Genomic DNA, 23,961 nt, shown 5'->3' on the forward strand with positions numbered 1-23,961 from the left:
AAAATAGCAACTTTTCAGTCTGAAATGTAAGTTGAGTTTTCTTAAATTCTTAGTTTGTAGATATGATTAGTGAGGCAGCAAAACAGTTTACACTTCTTATAATGTGTGGACCATATATATTATGAAGAACATTTGTTCTTCAACAAAGCAAAGCAAAGCAAAGATTCAGGAAGTACAGACAAATATTAGCTCACCCAGTAGACCCTGATTTCAGCATTCACTTGCTCCAGTTGCTAGGAGCAAGCTAAACAAAAAGCAAGGTGAAACTCTGCATACCATTCAGGTGTCAAATTTATTGCCACTGAAAAGTGCCTGATCTACCAAGACATTCCTCTGGTTTACATTTGATTTGGTTGAGATCTTCCCCATCTGGCACATGCACAGTAAACCCCAGGAATATGAAACTTGGTTCAGATGCCATAGGTCTGGTCATGAGGTAGAATGTGGCTAGTGAAGTATGTGGCTGGCTTCCTTTGTTGCTAGAATAAACTATAGCCTATCTTTCCGGAAAAAAAAAAAAAAAAAAAAAAAAAAATTGGTATCTCTAGAAAAGTGATAAATTGAGCAAAGTTTGGGGTCCTAAACAGCTACAGGAACAGGTCTCTGGTTTATTTGCGTGAAGCAGACCTTTTCCAGGGTGTCAATATTTTGGTAGACCTATCTGAGTAGTACAGCTCCATAATTACTGAACTCTGATGTTTCTCCCTGTATTTTATGTACTGAAGCAGTATATGTGGCTTAACCTGCCTAGTGATTAATTCTTAAATCTTCCCTAGGAGTTTTCCTTTTTTTCTCCTTTCTCCCTAATTTCATGGGATGTCAAGTATTTGATCCCATTAGTCCAGTAAGGGTTTGGGCTTTTTTTCAGGTTATTAGCATTTTCCATGTCACCTCTGTAACTTCATTGTTCAGGATAAAAATTCAGGTGTGCAGAAGAGGTGTTGATTTATTCAATAACATAAAATAAATAACTTGGTTTGTTTAACCTCTCAAACTAAAAAAGGACTGTTGACACAAAAAACAGATGGTTATTGCCTTGCCATGAGGTCAGGATTTACAACATTCTAACTAGTGGAGAGGTGAGATTCTAGGGAGGCTTTTCAATAGTGAGGTGTATGAGGTGTAGAGGGGAAAGAGGAGGGAAGAGGAAGAAAAGGGGAAGGCAGAATATCCAACTAGTTTTGAAGAGATCCTACTAAGCTGAGGACAAGGAGGTCTAATGTGGTATCTGAGACAATGGGAGGTGAGGCCCACTGACAGGAATTCCCTTCCATCCTACAGTCTGAAGGTGTGGATGGATGGCCACACGTGGCTGAGCAGCTGTGTGACAGCTGAGCTGTACAAGCTGTGCAAGTGCATGCTTTTTACTCTCCTTGTTTGCTGAGTTAAAATGTCTGGACAAGACAGTGAATAAAGAAGTTACCTGAATGAATAAAGAAGATGGCAGAAGTGAAAATGGCAACTTAACATAAACCAGAAGTTCTAGCTTGCAAGTACGCATTGGCTACTTCACTCCACAGCTAAGCTTTGACACAATAAACATGTCTACAGATGTATGATTATGTGTACAAATGTACTTGATAAGCATATGATATGCAGTTGCACACAGAAAAATAAATACCATCATGTCAATATAACATGATCCTCCTGTCAATATTTATGTGCAGCATAATCATTGTTGGTTTTCCTTCTGTGATACATGTGCAGAAACTGTTGGCCTAATGGAAAATGTAAAGGCCATGGAAATATTACTACAGAACAGCCTACCATTCCTTTTTCCTGAGTAAAACGAACAAAGGAAAATCATGCAGGACAACACAAATCCAGTTTTACATCAGTACACTTTGATGTTGATGTGTCTGGAAGAGCAAGTTTCCGTTTAGGCTTTGAGTTAGGAATCAGTGAATTCATCTGTCTGGCTGAACTGCAACAGTTCAGATTTCACAGTGCAACATTTTTGAAATGCAGCAGGGAAAATTTTAATTTATTATATTGGCTAATGGCAGATTTTTTTTGAAAAGCAATGAATATTTGCACAAGTTCCTTAAAGCAATGAAGCAAGCCTCAGTGCTCCAGAAAAAAGCAGGCATGGGGAGAAAAAAGAAAGTATAATATGCCCCTAGTAATAAAACAAGAGTTCCTTTGAAATGATGTTTAGTAGCTAGTCAAAAAGTTTCTCAGAGTAATAGTTTTACTTTTGTCTCTGTTCTGTTGGCAATTTATCAAAAGTGCTCCAGGAGATTAAGTATGTTTACCAACAGAAGTCTGTCTAGGGTAAGTACTGTGTCCTTCCTTTATTAAAAGTTGCACTGTTTTTAGTTTTGTCATCCAGCTTTAGAGACTCTGGTGCTGAGTAGTTTTACTTTCTCTTTTAAAAAATCTCCTGAGTAGTGCCCCTGCTTGAGAACACAGAGTGCCAGCACGCTATTTGTTATTTTTGAGAAATACTGTTGAAACAACTGTGTTGTTGAAAATTACCTTTCCTCAAGGGTTGGTACACTAATTGTAAATAAAACCAAGCCACTAATAAAATCCTGACTCACCTAAATTGATCAATATGAAAGCAGAGCTCTAAATACCTGTTACTGGTTAACACAGAGGAATGAGACAGCAAAATTAAGGCACTTCTATGAGATTATGGCTCCTTATGAACAGTCATACCAGCATTTGAACAAAGTCAGTATGACTCCGATAATTTCCCTCAACTTCGTTTTTTAATAGTTAGTTTGGCTCGACTCCTGTTTTTGTCAAAGAACAGAATATAACTTTTATTTATCTGTGAATCCACCACTCCACCTTTAAGTAGACCTCCTTTTAAACATACACACACATATAAACTTTTACTGACAGAAATCTGATAATCAAATCAGCCTATTTTTATCTTTATTTTACTGCTGATTTAAGATTAATGCTGAATGAAAAAGAAACAATGGCCAAATTTAGCCTTGTCAGAACATCCTGACTGAAAATACAGATATTATAGCACAGCAGAATAGTCAACACATTTGAACTCTGCTCAATCAGAGCTGTTTCAGAATGTGTTACAAGACCAACATTATCAGGAAGCTTCCTTCAGGGTCCAGGTGAAGTGGAAGATTTCTTTTTTGGCAGTGGGAGTTGGGGAAAGAGGTGCAGAGGAGGGAGAAGAGATTGATAAGTCATTTTTTCACAATACTTTAAAATTTTCTATAAAATATAATCTTTTCTGTTTGAATAAAGGTGCCTTTTCTTCATTTCTTCTACAGTACAAACTATCTGATCAGCAGAGGAGCAAAATACCTAAAAAAAATTCTGCTGACTTTGGCCACATTAAGTATTTGGCATAAATTTACGCTCACAAAGCTCTTCTTTGAGGAAAGAATGGATTTAGATACTGAGAAGCTCATGATTGTGACATAAAGCCAAGATTTGATCAATAGAGGTTTGTCATATGTGGTTATTAGCTCTTATCATTGCATGCTTCTGCCTCTCATCCCATATATCATTTATTTTTTAACCTCAATACCTGTATATCAACTGTTTCTTCAGAGATAGCCTGTCACATAGAATAATTCTCAGCTTGTCATCGGCACATGTTTTACAGTGCAGCCTGAACCTCTCTCACAGTTAAAGCTAACTGGGTTAGTATTGGAACACTAAGTTAGGAATGAAAATTAGTATCTTTAAAGTTCTGAAGGCAAGGAGAGTAGGAAAAGATCCATACACCTTGTCAGTTCGTTGGAACTCAGTGGAAAAGCAGAAGCAGCACATTTCTCTAAAAACTAAACTCCCATTAATGTATCCTCAACTTCCCTACTCCCTTAGTATGTTTCAAAACCGATTGAAGTTATAAAATCAGTCCAAGTAGGTTCTTCCAAAATAGGTTTTACAATTACATAGGTTAGCTGGCAGCATTTTCCTACCTACCTCCACATAGCCTTCTTAATGATGAACTAATTTATTCCACCTACCTCTGATATAATTCGGATATATATATTTTAAACAGAAAGATTAATAAAATGAACCTGTTTTAATAAGACTTTTATTGAAAACATACGCAAAGTCAACAAGTTATTTAGCTTCTGAATGTACATATTAGAGAATATTCATATTAGAGAAGAACACTTTAAGAAAAGGGAAAATACAACTGACATGCTGCAGTTTACATTACTAAGGCATTTAGGCTTAAGAGCAAATATTGTGTGTACGTGTGTGTGTGTATACACAAACACGCAAACACATGCACACAGGTTATCTGATTTGAAACTGTACAGTAATATGCAATTTGTTATTTTTTGCTTTTTCTACTTTTTCAACACTAAATAAAGCTTTTATCCAAATGGTGGAAGTTGTTCACAGAACAGCAGTTATAATCTACTCTTCAAGAGTTTGCTTACAATACTAACGATGCACAAAAAACCCCCCAGATCTTCACGGGAAAGTTCTCTCTTACCAAAATGAGGTTCAAGTAAGAAAAACACTAGTTTGCAAAGGCACCGTGGAGACAGGTTTTAATACATTAAATACAACATGAATCATTCACAATAACAAGTTTAGTGTTTCTGGGAACTTTTGTAAATACAACACAGTTGGTCACACAAAAATGTTTCTGTTGATTTGTCTTGGCAACTCAGATACATCAACAGTGTAACAGCATAACAGCTTTGTTCCCATCTGACAGAAAATAATGGCAGTTCTGCAAGGCAAACGTTAAACCTGACCGTATGTATTTATTAATTCCACAGTGTTTTGACAGATTATAGGGGATGCAACTTAAAGGATGCTGACACGTTCACTGAGGGCTTTCATTTCTGTTTCTTCTAGCTTGGTGTTTTCATTATGGTTAGCACTTGGACTGATAAGGTGTGCTGGATACTGCAATCCATGTTCTCCTGAATACTCTTCCCATCGTGAGTCATCACTTTCATGGGTGATGTAACGTTCCCCCATTTTACATTCAAGTTCCCTTAAATCTAACCAGGTTTGATAGTCCTGAAATAGAATAACAGTATTAGTTTTAAATTTCCTAAAATAAATGACATTCCCTTTTACTCCCAATAATATGCCAAGTGCTATTAACTCAGCAGTCTAAAGGTCATGCACCCATATTGCTCCATAATGGAAAAATCTTATCATTAATAAATACGAAATCTGCCTATAGAGATAGGCTTCACCTCTAGATGATTGTTTGATAAATTAATTTTATTAAAGTCTGTCATAAGTATAGTATGAAGATATTACAGGTTGTTTTGCAGAATGTATGGATAGCCTACAGATTTCTGCAATATCTGAATGAGGCATGGTGGTAAAATGATTCCTCACACTAGTCACAGGCTGAGTAAAGAAGAAGAAACATCTTTAAATCATGCATGTACATCCTAGTGACCTGGTCAAGACAGTTGCTCCATCTCAGTAGAATGGTGTAGGATATGAATTCAGCTTGGGCTAGAAAAAAATCTGCTTTTCCAAACAGTCAATTACGGGTGTGCTCAGAGACATGTACATCTAAACGTCAAGGTACATTGGAACTCCACGTTGACAGTCAACAATAAAGCTGACAACTTGTTTGGTTCTCATGCTGTTTAGATGATAATGCTCTGCAGACTCTGATCTGCGTAAAGTATATCTCAAGTTTAATAATTTATTTTCTTATTCCCACCCAAAGCGTACATGAAACTGCAGTAATAAAGCCAATCCTAGCCCCATGGAGGCTAACCTCTGCTCACAATCCTGTATCCAGTTGTCTTTTTTCTCCTTCACCTTGCCTCAACCTAAGACGCAACCCTGGTCACCTAGCCAAAGCACCAGAAAGCCTACACACTGTAAATGCACACAAGCCTTCAACCTTAGTATCTCACATCCTTTGGTCCATTTCTTACACAGACATCCTCTCAGAAATCACTCAAAGTCTCACTGCCTTGCACCACTGTTATCTTTCTTTAGCCCACAAGATTGGGCTCTTCTGGAAAGAGGACTCATCTCATCCATGGTGCTAGAGCTGCTCCCATACTGCCTCACCTTGGTTCACCTGCACTCACTTTTGCACAGGTGATAAAGGTGGATGTACACAGGAGGACCCTGTCCCATCATGTCAGACAACCAGCATCCTTGCTGCAGACCTTAGCCCAGATCGCCCCTCTCCCCAAAGGCTCAGTCAGACAAATGCAATCTGCAATGGTTGCCAGGGAGAAGAGCAGTCTTGGAGAAAAGACTGGAGAGTGACAGGAAATCTGGAAGGAAGAAAGCAAGCCCAGGAGCAATGTCCCTGAGAAGGTGGGATGCAGAATGGGCAGTTGCAGCCCTTCTCCTATACCAGCAGGTCACCCTCTACTTTGAGCAACAGTTGCAGCTGTAAGGTAACGGAGTAGGACTCAGTTTTCAGTTTGGATAAAGACTCCTTTTGGATAGTGGATTATACATCTGATCTGTGCCACGATTACCTTCCTAAATGGAAATGTGGATCCCTTGGGAGATCCTGAGGGCTGATGTCCCAGCCTGGCCTCAGCCTGTCCCCGTCCCCAGGGAGGGGCCCAATGCCCTGGCCGGGGGCTGTCCCCTGCCTGCCCTGCTCCCTGGCTGGGGGCAGCGGGACAGGCCCTGCCTGCTCACTGCACTGGTTCGGTGTGTCGGGCTTGTGTGTAGTGGGGTTTTGGTAGCGGGGAAGGGGGCTACTGTGATGGCCCCTGCAAGAAGCTTCTCAAAGCTCCCCCAGCTCTAAGTCGGACCTTTCTCTGGCCAAGGCCGAGCCAATTAGCAATGGTGGCTGCACCTCTGTGATGACATCGTATTTAAGAAGGGGAGCCTGGGAGGAGGAGTTGGAGTTTTGAGCGAGATACCTATGGAAACCCCAAGGTCAGTGGAAGACAGGAGGAGGAGTAGTGGGGGAGGTGAGCTGGAGCAGAGACTCCCCTGCAGCCCATGGTGAGACGGCAGCCCATGGAGATCCATGGTGGAGCAGATGCCCACCTGCAGCCTGTGGAGGAACCCATGCCGGAGCAGGTGGAGGTGCCCAAAGAAGGGCACTCTGTGGGAAGCCTCCACTGTTGTAGTTTGGCGGTGAGTGAATTGTAACACGCAGGAGGGACCTACACTGGAGCAGTTCATGAAGGACTGCAGCCTGTGGCAAGGACTCATGTCTGAGAAAGTTCATGAAGAACTGTCTCCTGTGGAAGGGACTCCATGCTGGAGCAGATAAAAAGTGCAAGGAGCACTCACCCTGAGGAGGAAGGAGCTCCAGAAACAACGGGTGATGAACTGACCACAACCTCCATCCCCTGCCTCCTGCACCACTGTAGGGGAGGAGGTAGAGAAATCGGGAGCAAAGCTGAGCCTGGGAAGAAGGGGGACAGGGGAAGGTGTTTTTTAAGATGTGGTTATACTTCTCACTGTCCTACTCTATTATGATTGTTAAATTAAGTGGTGGTGGTGGTGATGTTTGAATTAAATTTATGTTCTTCTTCTTCCCCTAAGGAGTCTAACTTTTGCCCATGACCACAACGGGCGAGTCATCCCTCCCTGTCCTTGTCTGGATTCCTGAGCCTTTTGTTTTATTTTTTCCTTCCCATTCCTGAGGCTGAAGGGGTGATTGAGTGGCTGCGTGGTGCTAAGTTGCCCTCTGGGCTCATACCATAACATTCTGGTTTAGGTCTTTAACTTGCAGTGATATGGCTACTGCTAGGATAAAAAAATCACCATATGAGGAGCAGAAGACAGTGGCTGCTAGCATCTCAAAAAATCCTAACATTTCAGTTTTTAGCTGAAGATTTCAGTTGAAGGTGGGTAATGTATTTTCCTGGAAGGCATACATATTCACTACTTCTTCTGACGATTGTGAAGTGAAAGCCCATTAACTGTTTTAATAACAAGTAAATTAGGGTAGACTCCAGGCAATGAGATAATGTAAGTCAATTGACTACAGAGTTTATTTTAATATACATCAAGTTCTCAGTGGACAAACAAGATAAAATATTTTTGTAGTGTATTCTGAAAACGTGAAAGAGTTTAGTACTGGAACTAATACTACAGAAATTAATAAGAATTTACAGGTAAACTGGTGAAGGAGTATGAGGTTCTTACGATCTGAAAACATATTCAGGTTTGCAGATTTGCTTAGATTCTACCATGTTTAAAAAAGAAAATTTGTTATATACTTAGACCCTAAATGCATAAGAAAAAACATGGAATTTGTAGCAATACCTGTAACCATGGATGACTTAACGTTTTGTCCACACTGTAGCGCTTTCTCATTTTCACTTGCAACAAATTATTTATGAGATCAATAGCTGAAAAGAAATAATGTTGGAAAATTTCAGTTTAAATATATTTATTTTAACAAGGACATGCAAACAGAGAGACAGACGTGACAGTTGTAGAAAGAGGATAGTTAACTCTTCTTATTCCAGCTTTTCACAAACTGCAGTCAGTTGATGTCCCCAAAGGTACCCATGCAACCCTTCCTCTTGGGATTCCAATTGTTTTATTAAACAGCTGGCGGCTAGCTAGCATATTGTCTACTTCTGTGTGTTCATTTGCAGGTACACAGCAAAGACTGAAGACAATTCTCACTCAGTTCCTGCTCAGGTGAAAAAAATCTCATATAAGTGAGGACTATAGTATTTCTTCAGGTACCAGAGTAAACACATATATATATGTATATATTTCTCTGAGACTCTCAGTATCACTTTTATATGACTGACAGCAGCACTTTCCCAGGCACTGAGTGGAAGAATCTGGTTTTGTAAGTCACGAAGTTGCAACATTGTTCTTTTGAACTGAGCATTGCTTCTACCTGCTAGTCAACAGTCATGTTTCATAAAGGCAAGAAAAATGTCTTAATTTCTGTGTTTTTGAACAAAGAGTCAATGATTCACTGAGGTTATAGGTATGTGTGCTGTGGTGCCTGAAGGGAAGATGCCCATGAGTCAATGACCAGAGCATGGAGCTGCACTGAGTGATCCATTTGGAAAAATGTCTGGGATGAGACTGCTAAATTTAGAATGTATCTACTAAAGCCATTAAAAAAAATAAAAAAATAAAAAATGAGGGTATAATCACAGAATCGCAGAATTGTCTAGGTTGGAAAAGAACCTTGAAGATCAACTAGTCCAACCATTAACCTAACACTGACAGTTCCCAACTACACCAGATCCCTCAGCGCTATGTCAACACAACTCCTGAACACCTCCAGGGATGGGGACTCCACCACCTCCCTGGGCAGCCCATTCCAACGCCTAACAACCCGTTCTGTAAAGAAATGCTTCCTAATATCCAGTCTAAACCTTCCCTGGTGCAACTTGAGGCCATTACCTCTTGTCCTATTGCTTGTTACTTGGTTAAAGAGGCTCATCCCCAGCTCTCTGCAACCTCCTTTCAGGGAGCTGTAGAGGGCGATGAGGTCTCCCCTCAGCCTCCTCTTCTCCAGACTAAACACCCCCAGTTCCCTCAGCCGCTCCTCGTACGACCTGTGCTCCAGACCCTGCACCAGCTCTGTTGCCCTTCTCTGGACACGCTCGAGTCATTCAATGTCCTTTTGTAGAGAGGGGCCCAAAACTGAACACAGGAATCGAGGGGCGGCCTCACCAGTGCCGAGTACAGGGGTCAGATCCCTTCCCTGTCCCTGCTGGCCACGCTATTGCTGACACAAGCCAGGATGCCATTGGCCTTCTTGGCCACCTGGGCACACTGCTGGCTCCTGTTCAGCTGGCTGTCAATCAACACCCCCAGGTCCCTCTCTGACTGGCAGCTCTCCAGCCACTCCTCCCCAAGCCTGTAGCGCTGCTGGGGGTTGTTGTGGCCCAAGGGCAGCCCCCGGCATTTGGCCTTATGGAAACTCCTCCAGTTGGCCTCAGCCGATGGCTCCAGCCTGTCCAGGTCTCTCTGCAGAGCCTCCCTACCCTTGAGCAGATCAACACTCCCACCCAACTGGGTGTCATCTGCAAACTGACGGAGGGTGCACTCGATCCCCTCGTCCAGATCATCAATAAAGATGTTAAACAGGAGTGGCCCCAACACCGAGCCCTGGGGGACACCACTCGTGACCGGCTGCCAACTGGATTTAACTCCGTTCACCACCACTCTTTGGGCCCGGCCATCCAGACAGTTTTTTACCCAGTGAAGCGTGTGCCCATCCAAGCCACGAGCAGTCAGGTTGAAATGAAAGGTTATATTCTAATCTAGTTGGTGCTAAATGTTCAACATGTGTTATGGGGGAAGGCTTATTGTTATAGAATAAATGACTGGCCACAACGAATTATAAGATCACTGCAATTTTCCCATTTCATCACAATATCCCTTGGCTTGTCCGAAGTATGCTGGTTTACATCTTTATTTCTTTGTCTATATCATGGTGACAAGGAAAGTCAGTCTTGAAAGTAACACAGAAACATGGCACTACTGCGGGGAACTGGGTCTGAAACATGTCAGACAAACATTGCTGCCAGCTGGGTATTGAAGGAGCTGAATAATCCATCTTGTCTATTTTAAGAGCAAGAGATGGGACAGAATTCTTTAAACTGGTACATCTCTGAAGTTGTATTTTGTGCAGCAATATGGAAAATCTTTTCTTTTTTTAACATGGGCTTCCTCTCCTCAGGCTCAGTTTGCCAACTAGAGCCTTCTGTGTGTTTCTGCCATGGGACAGAGCACAATGAGCACAATGTCCAGGAAAATGGGACTGTATATGGCAGCCTATCTGGATGTATACAGTAAGTTTGACAGACAGACCTATTCTTAGCAGTAGTGGACTATCACTAAAGTAGCCCTGACTTCATGGTGCTGAATATTATCTTGGAAATCAAAGCAACTGTGGTAATGAGACAAAAAAAATCTCAGGAAATCTGACAAAGAAGACACTGCCAGAGGTTCTGAGCCATGCTTTACCTGGAGCAGATGGTCCTAATTTTACTTTTTCTGTTGTGGACAAACAGATTTTTAGCTCTTTTAGTGTGAAGCACAGTTCATGTTAAATTCTCTAACTCGTGTTTATTTTGTTCCCCCTCCAACTGTCTGTGAAGTTGATGTGGGATGGGAAAGCCAGTGGATAGTCCATACAACCACAACTGACAGATGGTAACACTCTGAAAACTCATTTGTTTTCCAAAATAGTTGGGTTGATCTTTTTCCTCTTTATTGGTAAGAGAAGTTCTCAAGTTCCAAGCTATGAGGAAGAGACAGGAAAGTCAGTCACACCACACAGTTCAGTTGCAGAGTGACTTCTGATATAACCTGGGAAAAAGTGATGGCCATTGATTTTATCTGATGCTTGGAAGAGGAGAATATAGTCCTTACGCACTGCAGTAAATCTGGGTATCGGCAAATATCAGCACCTTCTGCAACACTGTCACCTTACCCTTAAATTCAGCAGAATTACATTAAGACTTCAGTCTGTTTTATGATAAATAGGCCAGTGCTGAATGTGAATTTAAGATGGTTCCCATTTGTTTATTATTTTCAGTGGTATTCAGGTGTATATGATCTTCAGAGATAATTTTTAATAATTTACTATGAATCTCAGTTTGGCAAATAGGTCAAGAACTTGATAAGAGCATTGATTGTCCCAGGAACAGATTTCAATCAGCCAGCTGTTTAGATATAAGTGCATGCTTTCCAAGATGTGCCTCTATAACTGCCAAGTACCTACTGAATATTCTTCCTGCCATGGAGTACTGATAATGTCTCTATTATGCATCTTCTGTCCAACCCACTGGAAGCAGATATGACTGTGAGCCTTACAAGTGATGAAGTTATATGCAACTATTCAGCCTCCCTCAAGTTACAACAGGATGGTGACCACTTTGCCCTTTTTTTTTTTTTTTTTTTTTCCCCTTCAGGACAGTGATATATTACGTGTAATAACATATTTGTATTCTTGGGAGAAATTGCCAATGGCTTGTTGAACAGACCAGAAAAGCATTGGTGTAGAAACAATCACAAGAGAAGGTACACAAAGAAGGACAGGGAAGGAAACTAAGATGAATGTGAAAAGGCAGCTTCACCAGATGGTCAGAATTGTCAATACTGAGCAATCATTTGTTCTTGAGAACAGTTTACACAGATAGTCTGCTTGTTTCACCACTGGAATATTGCTGTGTCTGTAACAAGTTTTGGCGTTTATTTTTAGTTCTTTATCTAGGGTTCTTTTCACCAGAGAAGTTTTGAGTATCACTCTCCCTTTAGCAATAAAAACCCAAAAATGTAATGTGCCTATTATGAAGACTTAGGACCCAAACTATCTGATACAATTCCATTCACTTTAACGCTCAAAGTTTTCAAATGTAGGTGAAGAAAGAGATCAACCAATGCAACAGCAAAAAACATTTGCTATTTTTCACCAGGAAATCATGCAATCCAGGAAAAGCCACTTCTTAAGTGTAAGAGTTCTGAGTATCAGAAGTGAAGGTGCAATCAATACATACTGGCAAGGCAACAAAAGGACAGTGCTGTGTAAAGGAAAGCAGAAGCCAGGGAGTTCAATACAGACAGGCTGAGACAGGCTGAAGGCTGGAACTGAAGGATTAAAGGATTTCCTTAGGGATCTGGAATAGTCTGTTAATGAGAATTCTGAAGTTAGCTGGTGTTAAATTGTAGAGGTTCAGACACTGAGTTCTGTGTGGGACTACTTAAAGGAAATGAGGAAAGATCCTGGTTATTCTCTCTGTTTCAGCTTACAAAAAAAGCACTCTGTCCTGACAGCCACTATCTAACATAGTTTGGTTTGGCTACAGTTCATATAAGATGTACAGTGAGATTCATGCTGACTCAATTTCTGAATTACAAAAAAAAAAAAAAAAAAAAAAGTTTGATGATTACATTTTGAGTTGTACTACTTAAAACCACTGAAGATAAAAATTTGGAAGGTATTTAGTGTAGACATACAACTCACTTGTGATTCAGGGGACCAAATTAGGGCATCAACTGTTAGGAAATTAAATTTTCTGTCTAGGAAGATAAAGCAGTTTTGGGGAGAGGGTAGCAACTACACTGTATTTTAAAGTAAATTTTATGAATTTTCACTAGAGACTGATTTTTTTTTTTTTTAATCAGGTTTTAAACTAATCCTTGTCAGACATTTTAGGAGCTTTATTAAGTCTGACAATGGTCTGCACATCATCTACAGGAATCCAACAGGTCATCATCAAGGAAGCAACCTGAATGGATGTTCTGAAAGGATTATGGTACTGCTTTTTCAAACACTTTTATGGACTCCTGTTTACTTCCCATGATTTAAGGATAGGATAAGCAGCCAGCTGAGGGCTTATCAAGTTCCAGGAACTGGAGACTTTGTTAAAGGGGATAAACTAGCTAACTACTCCAGTAGTATGACTACTGGTCATTTAGACAGGTTTAGAATTAGATAGATTCAGCAGAATCCCTAACAGGAAAATTCAAATGTAACTTTAAAAAGCTGTATGTCCCCTTGATTTTAGGAATTGCTCTTTAGTTAAATTTTACTGGAAAGAACCTCCAGAGTCAAGATGCTGATGTTTCTAAACTGCTTATGGCAGTTTATTACTATGGCAAATAATTGCAGTAAAGATACAGTAACAATTTTCACTCTAACTATCAAATTAACATGGTAATAACAGTTTTCACTGCTTTAACTTGATTAGAATGTGACCCACACATTAACACAACAGTTTACAAAATATCTGAAAACCCTATCATGAACCTACAATTCATTTAGTCCTACCATACAGTCCGACATACCCTTAAGCTTTTCACTGAAGTTACAAAAAAGAAATCATCTTAAGGATATAAAGAAAAACAGTCCTCAATTAAAATAAATGTATACTTGGTCCAGGATTTCTAAAGTACACCCATAATATTAGTTACCTTTACAGCCATCACTTGTAAAAATTTAAACTGTTGCCATTGATATAAAATTTAGGACTTCCTAGGCCCTGGATTTTTCTGAGTATAGCTCTATTGATCAGTGGTATAATTTTTTCATACATGTAAACTCCTTCCCTACTGCTGATTAATACAGCTTTGTGACAAATGTTCTAGTGTGCATGCAGTTATTCTGGCAAAAAGTAAACTTCAGATGGCACAGCTTATTATTTTCAGGGACATGGATTCTTCAGCTGTACTACTAAAAGAAATCCTTGGCAATTCTAAGATATACCTTTGCAAGAGAGGTTTTCTAATACTAATCTATACTAACAAATGTGCAAACAGAGCCAAGTCTTTAGCTTAAACAGCTAGTTAAACATTTACTGAAGCAGAGGGCATCTTTGAGCTATAACATGCATTTAACCTCCTCATACTTAATGTTCATTCATGTGACTTTCCCATTAATACGTGAAACAGGGTTTCTATTCACATTATACTGAAACAAGTCTGAATAAATACTGATTTGAAGGCAGCTGTGGTGTTTATTTATGACTCAGAAGCCGTGTAACAGGCACACCATGATCAAATTTAATGTATGGAAGAAACAGCATTATTTCTTCCCAAATTATTTAATATATGAAGTAATGTGAAGCACCTAATCAACAGTGTGCACATTACATAGCTCATCAGGCTAGTAGTAACAGCTGTGTTGGTAGCTTATGAAAAAGGAATTATGAATACAATGATTTATGAAAATTCCACAACAGAACAAAACACACCAAGCTTGACATAGTACATTTTAGGACCATGCAGTTCAAAAGAACAGCCTCCACAGTGAAGATACACAAGGTAAAATACACTAATAGGCAGAGAGACAAAATCTCTCAGGGAGCTCTGTCTTTATATGCAGCAGTATTTATTTTGTAACCTGAAGCTAAGTCAAAATACATCTTTTGAGAAGATGCAAATTTGGTGGACTGGAAGGTCAAAGTCAGAAACAAACAGTAACGCTGTTGAAAATAGGCTCCATGTTTGACAGATTTGAAATTTAAAGCTATAAAATAGGCAAGAATTCTGCAAGTAGATTCCTCTGTATGAATACCTAGTAAAATTCCACAGTGAAGTCTGAATTAAGGTCAAACTGTCATACAGCAATTCAATGCATTTGGAAATGTAAACTGGCTTGACAATCACTGAAAACCAAATAGAAATAGCAGATTGCATGATGGAATGTGGAATGGCTGTGACAAAACCTGTTTTTTTACAAGATATCCAAACTTTACCACAGAACTACTTCTACAGTAATGTCTTACAATTCTATTTAGACATACAAACACGGTTTTTGGGGAGTATTCTTTCAAAAGAGAGAAGCTATTGGAAAAAGGTAGGAAAATGCAGCCACTTAGTGGGGGTGGAAATCAGAATTCCCTATGGAAGAATCTTTAAAATTGTATGTGCACACAGAATCTCTGACAAACCTTAAAATGTAAAGCAGTTGGGTTTGGTGAAGCTAGAGAAGGGATTTTGTGCATGAAGGCTAAGCTTTGGGAAATAATGCTCACAGAAATGGTCTGAATGGATAATCAGTTGGGAAAAAATACATTTCTGAGAGCTATAAAAAATCAAAAGGTCTTAGTTTTTATAGGCTATGTTTTAATGGGGGAAGAGGACAGACAAAACATTACATAAAAAAACTAGAATTTCTCAGCAGGAAGAGTTGATGAGATTAATCCAGGTGTTAGAACACCAAATAGACACATCATGGAGAGGAGAGTCACAGACAATGACCAGACCACAGTCCTGAGTGGCAGAGAAGATAGAACTGTTGATAGTGGCTGAACAACAGTAGACACTCAAAAAAATTATCCTCAAATGGATTCTGCCTTCTTTCTTGTCTTTTGACTCTAGATTTTGATAATAAAAATACCTAGAAAATGCTATAGAAAAAGTAATTCTCCAGTAAATAAACTAACAGAGAACACACTATTACATTCATTACATACTTTTTCTCCAAAATACAATTTTTTCCCATATGTTTTTCCTCTGAACATGCTAGACTTAATATTTTAAGTGTATTATTATATAATCAGGCAGATTAAACTGGTATGGGTCATGTGTTTTCACAAATCTATTGCCTCATCAGTGCAGTTTAGAATTTCAAAAGATAACTGAATTTTATCTTAAGATCAACAATTGAATAAGGAACACAGAATGGGGACATTTAAGCTACTTTACCACTGTTGCGGCTTTTCCAGACACAATGTTTAGGTATGACCTATCTCCTTTTTTTTTTTTTCTTTTATATCTTTGCTACCTTCTGCATTCCAGCTCCCAGATTAACACGTTGTTGCATGGCAATATCAGAAAAAGTATCTACTAAACACTAAAACCAAAGTGGTGATAAACACAGCATCATTCACTCTAATTTGTGCACCATCCATGAAATGACAAGAAATATGTGATTTTGCTAAAAAGTAAAATATATAAGCTTTTAATTCTGCTCTGATTACAATAATAATAGAAGTAAACATGCCAATAACTAAGTTTAGCTATTCTTAAACTTTTTACATGAGTAATGGTCTGAAAAAAGTGCTAACATAACTACAGTTGCAAGTTTTACATCCAGTTTGGCTTTCTGACCCAAAGTAACAGTCATAAACAAGAAACAAAGGTTTAAGCACTGTTCTGCTTTCCTCAGCATCGATTTTTGCAATAGGCATGCAAAAATTCCTAACACTACTTTCATTAGCCCTTCTGTGATAAATTATAAGCCCTTTAATAAAATCCTTGTTGCACAGACATTGGCAATACACTTAATGGCAATCACTTCTCTTAAAGTAAACTGAAAATTGCACAACAAGATAAAAAACATAGAGCTTTTGAAATTTATGGTTCCACTAGAAGTACATACAACAGAATTTCAAGCAAACGAGTTCCTGTGGTTTAAGAAGCAGCTAGTTCAGGTGTATCAGCTGCATATATTTGTGATCCTAACCTGGTACACTTGTGAAGTAATCACCTACCACCTCAATTGTTTTAGGGTTGTCTGTCTAATCTGTCATCACTTGCTTCACGCACCCAGCAGGACTGTTGATATAGACAAAAATAGGTTTGAATAAACATTTCTTTCTCTTCTTTTTTTTTAGCTCAAATTGATACATCAGTTTTTCTACTACTTCTCACTATTCTACAACAGTGTTTCTAGGATTATGTTATGAACATTCATAGCAACCAGTACTGACAAATTTCAACACTATCAAAAAAAAGAAGAAACAGTCATGCATATTGCATTTTATATGGTCAGAGAAGCCGAGCATTTTTACTGGCATGCATAAATCAGAGTTAACATTAATCCTCTTAGATGGTAGCCTAGCTCTTCTAAGTTCACTGAACTCTCAGTTTCTGCCTGCTATTACTGAGGCAAGTAATATAGCCTCTGCATCAAGGTCCGACTTTTAAAATCTAGCTGTAATGTAAAATTCATAGAACCCATTGTTAAAGAGTGCTTGGACACAGCACTGTCTTTTGGACGTATGAGAAGAAAGCAGTAAGTAATGGAGAAGGAAAAAAGAATATTCATGTTAGCTTTGCTTACAGTAACCTTTTGACAAGTGGCTCCTATTTTTCAAATTCACACAGCATAACATAAAAAGATCTTTCTTACCTGCATTAGATAATATTTATTTTGCCTGCAACAATGATACTTATCTAATCAATTATGGTTTAAATTTTTTAACGCTATAGCAACGTTGCAAAATTTCGGTTGAAGGCTTCTGTGAAGGCTGTGGTTGTTTATTACGTGTTAAAGCTCTCTTAAATATTTGTAAAATTTTAAAATGTCAATAATTAAATTGAACTACCAGCTGGATCTTCAATAATTTTTATTTCTTACAAGTGAAAATCACTTCAATGATGTTTTAATTTTTAAAAAAAGAATAATGTTTCTTGCAAGAAAATATCTGTGTAGATCCTTCAAAACAAACAGCAATTTCAATCATATCAGCTTGAAAGAAATAGGCTGATCAATTTTTATTGATAAAGACCTTGCCGGATTCTGTGGCAGCTTCACATTCCACACCATGATATAACTCCCTTACAAACTTGCATGGAAGAACTAGTTGATGGTAATTATTGCCCTCTTGGGAAAATTACTGTTATGATACAAATTCCAAACAATAGTTAAACAAGAAATCTACTGTGCCTTTAAAATAAATCTATTATGGATTTTTTATATGAAAATTTAAAAAATTTTAGAAGTAATCATCGTCATGTATGTTAAAAGCTCTGTTGAAAAACGTTCAAGGATTAAGAATAATTGGCAAATAGAATAATGAAAAAGATATGGCAGGCAGATAACCAATTCATTAGCCTAACCTGTTTGGGAAGCTGGAAGAGCCTATGACAAGCTAAAGGAAGATCTTCTAGTGCACAAATGCAACTTGTTGGGGCTGAAACTAATTATCTGTCTAAATTTTGTAGATTTGTAGGATTTACTGCAAAGAAATCCATGAGCCCCAGTGAAACTGAAATGATCTTCATGTTACCATAGTTTACATTTAAATACGCGTTCCTTTTCAAATTGTTTTTATTTGCCATGTTAAGTAAGCAGCTTCATAAAATCTTTAAAATCATCTGTGTTTCCCAACCAACACTCCAACCATTTGTAGGATCAATTATCATGGCACTGTTCAGAACTATAATCCAGGTTAGATGTGTTAGGACACTGGATACAGATTTGCATTTTAGCCATGCTATACGGTCACAGGTAACAGCAAGGGGATGGCGCCGGCTGGTGCTCAGGGCCCATGCACCTGCCCTCATGTGACCTGTGCCGGAGTGTGCTCCAGAGTAGCTGACATGAGAAAACTGTTCTTTATTTCCCCTACATAATCCGGAATTTGAGTTCAATTTTGAGCTCTAAAAATCAGCATTATCAAGTAATACTTGGATAGAGATCTAGACTCCAACTCCCTGTGTTAAATAAACATAATGGATCTGTTCAGACTTTTTTCAGGTTTTTGTTTAGCACAACAGAATGGCTCATCAGATAGCAATTCAAAATACATAATAAAATCACAATGTATAAGCAGGTTTTAATTTAGTAATTTGTTAAAGTGTGTTCCTCCCCATCCTTCTGCATGCTTGCAGCCTGATATCCATTAACTCTTAATGAAGGCAGTGATCCTGTAAAAGGAGAGATAACACCCCAGTAGGTGAGTTTTCTGAAGGTGCTCTACTGAATCTTCACCTTTGAATGTAGAAATTGATCTTCTGTCTACCACAGTAGAAACTTGTGGGAGACAATTTCTTGCAGCCTCTTCTGTGTTGATTGCTGTTTGCTTATCTCTAGCGCCAGAGAAAGCATTGCTGCCAACAGATTCTGTCAGCTTACATATCAGAAGTGTGTGGAGGTTCAGGAGGACTTCAGTGTGTAATTGTGCAGATTCATAGCTTTTTTTTTTCCCCCCTCCAACAGATCTCATCAAACTTCATCTGCCACTGAGATAAAATAACAGACAATGCTCTCAAAGCATTTTTCAGCTGAGATTCTCACATGGGTATAATATATATTATAGTAAGCAGGAGGCACATTTCTCTAACCTATGCTTAACATGCAAGTTAAACATGTCACCTGAAACCCAGAAAAACTGTAGTGTAAATCATGAAAATTGTAAATGCTAATATTTTTGGTACATATTACAATTCAGAAAAAAAAAGATAAGGATCTGATGTTTATGTTTCCTTTGCTTTAAGACTTCCGAAGCAATCTTGCAAAAAAAATCCCAAAGAAAATCAAGCTACCTGAAAATGTTTGGTATGTACAAGAAAATGTTGGTGAAAACAGAACTGGTATTTTTGTTAAATGGCCTACTTCATTGTGTTTAGAAACACCTTTAATAGAATTAATTGACCTTCTTTAAAGATGTTCATAGTGAATTATTCAGGTTGTTCTTTCACTATCAAAAGTCTTTGACGCCATTGACCAGAATTCTAGTTTCAAAAGTCTCACTGGTTATTTCCAAGTCTTCCCTCCCTGCATAAAGACTCTTCTATGACACATTCTCACACTGTTCTTGAAACCCCATCTGCTTGGGGTTTTTTTGTTCAGTCTTTTTTATCTTCTCCACAGAAAGACTATCAGGGTACAGCATCCTACTGAATGGAAACTAAATTACTGGCACAAGTAGAACGAGAAAAAGACTGCAGAGGCACTAGAGTTGAAAGAAGAGGTACAGAAGTAAATATAAGCACACCAGTTCCAGCAGCTGAAGTTTCCCACAAGGTTCTATAGCAACCCAATCTGTAGGTGGCCATGTGCCTCCTTCAACACCTCCTGGAGAGATCCCATGCTAGAGGATTACACCATATGCAGTCTATACATGCTTTGCAGGAAATGTCTAAAGCAGCTGATAGCACAAACCAGAGACAGTACATTATGGTACATTACGGTACCTTGAAATTTCAAATCTTTTTTTTTTCACCTGTATGTACAGGGGAAAAAAAAAGGCAAAATACAACTACTCTTTTTTAGCATTTATATAAAACCAGCCACAAACAGATATTACCTTCATGAGAAATTTCCTTCCATGGATTAGGTGGGTACATGAAAGCGGCATTCTGGATTTGGTCATGTATATCTTCATCTTCATTGAATGGAAAGGTACCACTGAGGCTTACATAAATGATAACACCCACAGACCACATATCCAGAGATCTGTTATAGCCTTTGTTTCTCAGCACTTCTGGAGCAAGATAAGCTGGTGTTCCTACAACTGAACGCCTAAATGATTTCTCTCCAATGATTCGGGCAAAGCCAAAATCACAAAGTTTTACCTGTTTAAAGAAAAATGCTATAGTAAGACAGACATTATTTTTATTATCAGACACATAATTGAGGAGCTTTTATCATGGTTTATTTGGAAGATGCATCTTTACTGTTCCTTCAAGGATACATTTTTTTTAGGCTCCTCTTTGAGAGGAATACCCTTACTCCACCATGACATTAGACCATACTACCAGTCCACTGCATCTCCTCTATTCCTTCACTCCATGAATAAGCCACAGGAAAATCCGTGACACAGGATAGTTTAGAGTGAATGAAATACTATTTTGGATGGGCCTAACGGTGCAGGCTCCTCGTTGAATACTTATTCATTCATAGCACAAGAACATGGCAAACAGAAAATGTTTTATCTACAGCTGTTTCCTAAATCAAGTAACTTGAAAAAATTCAGTTCTTGAACTTCCATTTTTATTTCACTGTGGACCTTGTTACACCCAGCCTCTCTATAAACTTCCTTGTCTGATTTCTTCAGAGGGACAGATTTAGCTGCTTAAAAATTCTCACTTAACACTTCAGTATAGAACCTTTCTTTCCAATTACTGATATTGATATTATTTAAAAATTAGCTATAGTTCTCCTTTTGAATATGGGCAGTTGGAGGACATCACACATGAACTCTGCAGATCAAAGACAACAGGAGGCGATACAAATACCTTTAATGAGAAATACAGCAATGAGCCATGAAGTGTATTTAAATATTCTGCAAACTACCTGGCATTTAAATTCATAAAAGAAGCACCTTTTGAGCTCTACCCTAACTTTCAGAAAAATAACTGTCTTTCTGGTGACTGCTTGCAAACTGTCACTTATCTGGACCAAATCAACCAGACAAGTAATTTGTTGTAATGGTTAGCATATTAGAAACAACCCACAAATAATGTGTCATGCTAGAATATCTAGTTGAATATATTAGGCAAATGACAAAAGGCAAGGATTTTCCAACATATCTTCTTTGGAAAGTTTTTTCAGTAAGTGATTAGTTTGTTCATATCTAAAAATTCTGTGTAGTTCCTTGAGAAGTTACAGACAGGCCACTAATCAATTTTTTGTTTGTTCATAAAATAATAATTGCTAACACTTGTTAATTTGAACAATTTATCTTAAGAAAGGGTATCTTCTACTTGCCTGCGGGAAAGGATCAGCTGATGCCAGTAACACATTTTCTGGTTTGAGGTCACAATGAACAATGTTTTTGAAATGAAGATGTCTTAAAGCAACAAGGATCTGTGAAGAAACAAATGACAAAGAAATTCAGGCTTAAATGTCACACTTTTGTTTGTTTTTTTAATGTTTGGACAATATCAGCATTCAAAGAATCAAGGACCAGTGTAGAGAGAAGCAATGCAACAAGAATTTACCTTTTACAAGAGTGACTACAGTAGGGGGGGGCGGGGGGAGAAGAAAAAGAAAAAATATCAGCTACTATTTGCTGTGTCTCCAGTTTTCTTGATCACAGAATCACAGAATCGTCTAGTTTGGAAAAGACCTTGAAGATCATCCAGTCCAACCATTAACCTAACACTGACAGTTCCCAACTACACCAGATCCCTCAGCGCTATGTCAACCCGACTCTTGAACACCTCCAGGGATGGGGACTCCACCACCTCCCTGGGCAGCCCATTCCAACGCCTAACAACCCCTTCTGTAAAGAAATGCTTCCTAATATCCAGTCTAAACCTTCCCTGGCGCAACTTGAGGCCATTCCCTCTTGTTCCATCTTGGTTAAAGAGGCTCATCCCCAGCTCTCTGCAACCTCCTTTCAGGGAGCTGTAGAGGGCGATGACGTCTCCCCTCAGCCTCCTCTTCTCCAGACTAAACACCCCCAGTTCCCTCAGCCGCTCCCCGTACGACCTGTGCTCCAGACCCTGCACCAGCTCCGTTGGCCTTCTCTGGACACGCTCGAGTCATTCAATGTCCTTTTTGTAGTAAGGGGTCCAAAGATGTTTCACTTTATGGAATATTTTTCCCTCTCCGAAGACTTCGTATTCTAAACATTTTTTTAAAAACTGGGTTCGAAGTACTCGTTTGTTTTTTTGTGTATGAAATCTTTGGATGCAGAAGCATTTGCAAAATTACTTTACAGATCTAAATTCACTCATAGAATTTCAAAGAAATATTATATGATCCAATTTAAGCATTTTTCTGAAGAGAGAAAGCATAAGGAGCGTTGCATGTAATTTCATTCCGTAACACACGAGCACATGGCAACAGAGTGTAACAGATATCCATCCTATTCCTGTGGCTTTAACACCATTCTTTTTGTCTGGTCAGGGGCTCACAGAATTTCCCAGTGTATTAGAGCAGGGAATGGCCCTGCTGAATAACCCTGGGAAGTCAAGAAACCAAATTCTGAAGCTGGTGGCAGTTTTGCCCACAAAAGCCTGAAAACTAGGGAACCTGCTCCAATCTACCCCAAAGAATAAACTTCCACCGTAACACTGTTGTTCCTCCTCCTGCTCCTCGTTTCTTCTCCTGAAAGCTGAAACACAGGCTGCTCTAACTCTGGGGTGTCTCACTACTCAACTGTGTATCTATATTTAAAACAGTATTATGGGAAGCCAAAGAAGCAATATGATAATATGACAACAGGAAGAACAAAAAAAACCCTAGACATATTGTTAACAGAAGTCATACAGGAAACCACTCATATAATCAGAGGTAGTGCTGAGATCCAATCTCAGCACAGAAAATACGCACAAAAGTGTATAGTACAAGCTGCAATGGTTAGGTATAGGGCAGTACAAGAGGCTCAAATTTCTTTGTGTGGGTCTTCAAGAGTTTGCTGTTAGTGCTTTGTATCCCTCCCTTGTGCTTCATTCCTCAAGCATATGAGAATCTGTAGCTTGAAAGTCCTTTCATCCAGCAGCCAGACAGCTGTACATGTGTCTAGTTCTAGGTCCTCTTAATGGTTTATTTCCTATCAGATACTGTACACAAAGCTATCTTACCATCCCTGGTAGTGAGGGGCCCAAAACTGAACACAGGAATCGAGGGGCGGCCTCACCAGTGCCGAGTACAGGGGTAAGATCCCTTCCCTGTCCCTGCTGGCCACGCTATTGCTGACACAAGCCAGGATGCCATTGGCCTTCTTGGCCACCTGGGCACACTGCTGGCTCCTGTTCAGCTGGCTGTCAATCAGCACCCCCAGGTCCCTCTCTGACTGGCAGCTCTCCAGCCACTCCTCCCCAAGCCTGTAGCGCTGCTGGGGGTTGTTGTGGCCCAAGGGCAGCCCCCGGCATTTGGCCTTATGGAAACTCCTCCAGTTGGCCTCAGCCCATGGCTCCAGCCTGTCCAGGTCTCTCTGCAGA

General features: G+C 39.2%; 1 protein-coding gene across 2 annotated transcripts in view; it reads right to left on the reverse strand.

Annotated features, from left to right (window-relative positions):
• Nucleotides 1–4,012: 4,012 nt before the first annotated feature.
• PRKD1 (protein kinase D1) overlaps nucleotides 4,013–23,961 on the reverse strand; it is a 152,437-nt gene continuing 132,488 nt past the window's right edge. For both annotated transcript variants that reach the window (XM_074909178.1, XM_074909177.1), the window contains 4 exons: nucleotides 21,779–21,877; nucleotides 20,376–20,643; nucleotides 8,176–8,261; nucleotides 4,013–4,971 (listed from right to left, as the gene is read on the reverse strand). In XM_074909178.1, coding sequence (XP_074765279.1) covers nucleotides 4,753–4,971; nucleotides 8,176–8,261; nucleotides 20,376–20,643; nucleotides 21,779–21,877 — 672 coding nt within the window. In that variant the 3' untranslated portion in view covers nucleotides 4,013–4,752. The remainder of the gene's footprint in view (nucleotides 4,972–8,175; nucleotides 8,262–20,375; nucleotides 20,644–21,778; nucleotides 21,878–23,961) is intronic.

Source organism: Athene noctua, chromosome 6, assembly GCF_965140245.1.
Source record: "Athene noctua chromosome 6, bAthNoc1.hap1.1, whole genome shotgun sequence".
Lineage (NCBI taxonomy): Eukaryota > Metazoa > Chordata > Aves > Strigiformes > Strigidae > Athene > Athene noctua.